At 52.3% G+C, this 5,481-nt stretch overlaps 1 protein-coding gene across 1 annotated transcript in view; it reads right to left on the minus strand.

The window, feature by feature from the left end:
* Positions 1–5,481, minus strand: part of LOC104080830 (prickle-like protein 2) — a gene marked incomplete at its 5' end in the record, with an annotated part of 20,531 nt that overhangs the window by 14,786 nt on the left and 264 nt on the right. Inside the window, 4 exon segments of the mRNA XM_009583348.1 lie at positions 1,249–1,435; positions 3,172–3,304; positions 3,306–3,361; positions 3,720–3,857. Coding sequence (XP_009581643.1) covers positions 1,249–1,435; positions 3,172–3,304; positions 3,306–3,361; positions 3,720–3,857 — 514 coding nt within the window.

Raw genomic sequence — 5,481 nt, forward strand, 5'->3', positions numbered from 1 at the left:
AAAGCCATTTCGCAGAGAAACGAGCATAGCCTTCTTACTCGGAGCCTCGGCTAACCAACCCAAGCCTTACAAGTCTTAAGCAGGCGCTTATCTCTAATTTATGTGGCTCTTAAGTACAACGCTCAGTGACTACTATGAGCAACTTGCAGCAAAATGGCTGCAGTCCCTCCCTTCCTAGAAACGTGCAGATATGCACCAAAACAGGCATTTTGCTGCAAAAACCTGACAGTCAGCAGGCTCCAGCCGGCCGGCAGGAGGGGAGGACAGCAGATGGGGGAAGTACGAGAGAAGGGAGGATGCAAGAAGCGCTAACAGCTGCTTCACCGCTCCGCAGCTGAGCTTTTGGGAAGGATGTGCTGCAGGTCACAGCAAACACATCCTCCAAGAGCTTCGCTGAAGCCCTGAGTCTTCCTCCCCGTGCCATCTGGCCACTGCACAAGAGCAAAATGGTTGGTTTTTTTTCTTTCCCTGCAGCCTATGAATTATTTGAACGCGCGAGCTCACCTCCACGGACAAAGAAAGGGCTGCCCGCCCACCCGCGAGCAAATGCTCAGCCAAGTGATAAACAGGATCGGGGAGAACAGCGAGGTGGCTTCCCAGTCCGCCCGGCTTACCACCCCCCGAGTGCTGGGGGGACAGCTAGCCCCCAGAATAAAGTATATTTTCCATCACTGTTCCAGAAACGTAGATCGACTCTGATGCGTTATTTCTTTCTGAGAACATCTATCTGCAGGTTGATTAAAAAAGGGAAACAGAAACAAAAATGATGCCTAATGAACAAGCATCTTTCCTGTCAGTAGCTCATTAACTCATGCGATCCTTTGGCAAGCTTGGCTGGGAAAAATCTGAGAGTCGAAGAGCCAGGCTGTCTACAGGAAAATGAGATTTAAAGGAAAAAAAGCATGCATTATATTAGGCCAGAGAAAGCTTTCACTAGTTGCAACAGCTCCTGAGGTTGCTCTCTGATAGTCCTCCCCTCTCGGACCACTAAAAGGGATAAGCAGTGGTTTAACCAAACAAATTACCGTGCTAGCTCCTTGGTGAGACACGAGAGGGGCACGAGCCTCTTTGGATGCCGCAGGGCTGGTGCAGACCCCAGCCGCAGGCAGTCCTGCCCGCAGCCCCAGTTTGTTGTCAAAGCCTTAATGCAACAGCTCTTGTGGCCAGAAACAACCTTCCAAGCAGAGGTTTGCCCCACTCCCCTCCCGCACCGCGCTCGCTCCGGGGCTGAGGGATGGTGGCACGTACCGATGTGCTGGGCGCAGGTGTCGCAGTACTCGGCGTAGAGGGACTCGAAGCAGCTGCAGCAGTAGGGCCTGCCGTCCTTCATGATGTACCTCTGCCCCCCCAGCACCGTCTCGCATTCAAAGCAGCAGAAGTGCTTCATGTGCCAGTGCCGCCCTTCGGCCTCGGTGCATTCGTCGGCAAAAATGATCTGTGGAGGGGGAAACACAAATGTGAAGCAGAGTCGGTCAGAGAGGGGACCTGGGACGCGGGCACCAACCTTCGTGTCTCCTGCCCGTGCAGGCAGCTGTGCCCCTTTGCTCACACAGCCTCCAAATTTTACAGCTAACCCTCCCGTCCTGCACGGGAAACTCCCGTGGTTTGGCATGCGGCAGGGGCACCCATCACTTCTTAAGGAAATACATTAAAATGCAAATACCTCAGGACCGCGTTAGTGCACGGACTACAAAGCGTTAAGGCAGAGCTCGCAGTAACGTGCTCGTAAGCACATCCATCAGCGGGAGGGGTCGATCAGGATAATAAACACGCTTATATACAACCTATTGATCTGGTGGTCTTTTGAAGAACAGAGCAGCCACTTACTAAAACAGATTTACCGATCTCTGAAACAGGGACCTGAGTACAAAGGATGACCGAAAACCCAAGGAGAAGTAGCAGCTCTCTGGAGGGGAGAGAAGACGGGGCTACCTGGCTCGTCACCATCGTCTCTACCCCAGCCTGTGTGCTTATAAACCTGATGGCAGTCGTTATACCAGTGGGGAAACTGAGGCATGGAGGGCTGTTAAGGGTGGGCTGGTGAAGAAGCCATTTAAAATGTTTTCAGCAGATGCTTTCTTGCTGTCTCTGCTTCCCAACCCCACGCCATCTCCGCTCCCAAAGCCAAGCCAGGGGAGCAAGCGGTGGCCCAGTTCCGCTCCCTGGCTCCCTGCCCCGGCACAGGTCACACCAAAAACTTTTCCCCCGCAGTTCCTCTTATCCCAGAGTTCCTCCTTCTTGCAATTAGTGCCGGATGTTTCAGGGGAAAAAGTGCGTGTTAAAGAAGGAGCTGGATGAAAAGACTTGTACAAGAATTTGCAAGGATAAAAAGTACACGAAAAAAAATTACCCAGCCTAAGCCACAAGGAAATAGGGCCAGTCAAATGGTTAGGAGTTGTTTTTTTGCTGGTAACGTTACAAATTTAATTGGATACATACGTCAACGTTCTTTATATTTGAAGTGCATATAGCCTTGGATATTTACTATTACACGCTTGCATAGATGGGACGTGGTATTTTATAGTACATATGGTTTTCCACACTATGGTTTTCATAACTTTAAAAGCCAGAACAATTTCCTTCACCAGCCTTTTAAACAGAGATTGACACTTGAGAAACGCTCAGATGCAAGACTGTACGGTTTTCTATATTCGTTTTGTATTCCATTTGTTCAGCTTCCTATAGCCCGTTAATCTCCTCTCTTAAAGCCTATTTCAGCTCGGCGTGTACTCAAACACTACTGCCTTGTAGGAAACGCAGCATTCACCCCACCAGAGGCTTCTTCTGGGGGAACAGAAGAGAAAGGAAGACCACCACACACAGCTGGGCTAAAATCACACAGCACGGGGGGTTACTTGAAACGCTCATGGAAAGCCCTCCCTACGCGTAGATGAGGATCCCTCTCAGAACAGCCCTAGGCAGTTTGCAACTAAAAATCCCCGAGATGCTCACCTGAAACCCCAGGAAAAGCTTGCATGAACCCTGGGGCAAAGCCAAACTATCGTATTTTGTGCGTGCACGCCTCCGAGCAGATACTCCTCCCTATGCTAACGCACCCACCACCGTCAGGGTGGATGGAGGGGAAATACCCTCCAGTTGGCAAGGGGAACCCCCTCGTGCCATCCCCGCGGGCAGCATCCGTGGCAGAAGCCGGGGCCAGCTGGCTCTTACCTCGTCGCACGCCGCGCAGCGGGGCTTGAGGCACTCGGCGTGGTGCCTGCCGCAGTAGATCTTCCCATCCTGGTAGAAGTAGATCAGGTCGACCAGCAGCTCGTTGCAGACGCTGCAGATGAAGCAGGGAGGGATGCCCCGCTCGCGAGGCGAAGACGGCCATGTCCCCTCCGTTGATCTGGCCGCCGCACTGTCAGAAAAGCCGGTGATTAACGGGGGGGCGGGTGAGCCCGCTGGCGCCCATCGCCAGCCAGCTGCTTTTGCAACCGCGGCAGAAGAAGGTGCTAATTCACAGCTCCTTTCTGGTGTCCCTTAATCTCTTTTCATCCCCATTTTACGGCCAGGATATCAACAGCTTCCCCCCTGCACGAGGCTGACGTGACTGCTCCACATCAAATACTGCGGGGTGCTCTTTGCACGGGCCCCGATGGACCCCAGTGCTCTTAGCTGGCAGGGGGCACGGGGCGAGTGCTGCTTTTGTGAGCTTCGCTTAACTTTGCTGATTAAAAAGCCGCCCTGCTTGTGCCGGTTCGTCAGCCGCTACCCACCTGCTCGCAGATGGCTCCCGTCATGGTCACGGGGAACGGCCGGACATTGCCTCTCCCTAAATTTTCCCTCTTCCTTTGATTGCTGAAGAGTTTGAGCTCCCTCTTCTCCTCCTCATCCAACGAATTGCAATAGCGGACCTAAAAAACACAAGCGATGCTCGGTGTTACGGGTGTCCCTGGCTCCCCGGCCAGCGAGCTGCAGTCCCAGGGGCTCTGCAAACCTCTGCGAGGGGGTTACACGAACGGACTCCGTCCTCGGCTTAGGGGAGGCTGGAGAAACACTGCTGTCTGGGCTTCAGTCAGCCCAGGGTTCGGCCAAAATTTCAAGAGGTAGAGATGAGAAGAAAGGGCAGCAGGAAGGTTGCTCTCCAAGCACTAGGTTTCTAGGAAAGTCTTAAAAGTTGGGTCCTCTGAGCCTCACCCAGACTGATGGTTTTCCTGCTTTCTCCTTATGGCAGAGGTCTTACAGCAGCTTCAAAATGTTTTATTGGCATTTCTACAGCGCAGCCAGTTTTCCCTGTGTAAACGAGGGAGTTCCAGCTATTTGGGACCTCCAACTATTCTTCCAGCGCAGGGTCAAGTTTGCACATATGCAAAACCTCTGCGTTGGAAGGTAATAAGGAAATAAGTAAAATAAGAGGATATAAACAATGAACGAGGCAATTTCCCCGAAGCTTATGAAACTGTGAGGTTTTCCTGGCTATTTTCATCCTGCAGGCTTAGCTCTTGGCTCGTTGCACCTCAATGGAGAATACGACTGAAGAGCCAAGGTGGCCACGTGTAGCACCAGTGCCCAATCCAGCCTCCGTTACTTTGGAGAGCAGGCTCATGGAGCCGAGCAGGATTATTCACATGAGCAACCAACGCACCTGGAATTTTCAAAGGAGCAAAACTGAGCACGAGGGGAAACTGGATGTAAAATCTGCCAGTTTGCAGAAAATACATTCAAGCTCGTGCCTCCAGCTTGCAGCAGCACGGGCTGCAGCAGCAGCATTCATGTGCATTTATTCCGATGTTCCTTGGCTGTCGGAGGCTGTGGGTTTTCAGCGGCTGCCAGGGAAGGCAGGCAGGCAGGTTGGGGCCCAAGGGTGCACGGGAAGAAGCCCCTGCCCGGTGCCTGGAGCTCCCCCGGCGCTGGCAGCACCGCGCTGTGCCCATGGCACCCAGCCACGCGCAGGCAAACTCGTTAAAATCTGACCTAGATCAAACAAGTTACCTGCACATATTTTCCAGAGCGGCTTCTTCAGAAAGCAGCATGAAAATCATTTTTTTTTTGTTTACACAGGGAAATTTTGTGGGCTACCAGAAGCCAATGTTCTCACTGGCGAGAACAGGACGTCAAAGACCGGACCCTTTTTGCTGCCTCGCATCTTTCTTGCGAGATGCAAGAAGGTTTATTAGCTCTGGCCGGTCTTGTCTCAACCTCTGGCTTGCCAGGCTCTCCCAGCTCGCGAGGCTCGGCCCGAGTGAAACCCCTCCTCGGCACACGCACTCCCACTCCCAAGGTGAGTCGGAAGCAGCACTTGGGAAAAGGCTTTTGCAACTTCGGATCTGGCTCTAGCTGATCTCAACAGCATTTCAAGCCACTTTTAACGCGGCTTTGGCCTCTGAGGGCTGAGAAAGTGCTTTTATTTTAGAGAACTGAAGAAGAATGATTTAAAAAATTTTAACTTTAGAAACAAACAACTCCCCCCCACCTCCAACACAATCCAAGCAGGGAGCAAATATGGCACTTAACTAGCAACATGACCGAACTCCAAGT

Source organism: Fulmarus glacialis, unplaced genomic scaffold (assembly GCF_000690835.1).
Source record: "Fulmarus glacialis isolate BGI_N327 unplaced genomic scaffold, ASM69083v1 scaffold14308, whole genome shotgun sequence".
In the NCBI taxonomy this organism is placed as follows: domain Eukaryota; kingdom Metazoa; phylum Chordata; class Aves; order Procellariiformes; family Procellariidae; genus Fulmarus; species Fulmarus glacialis.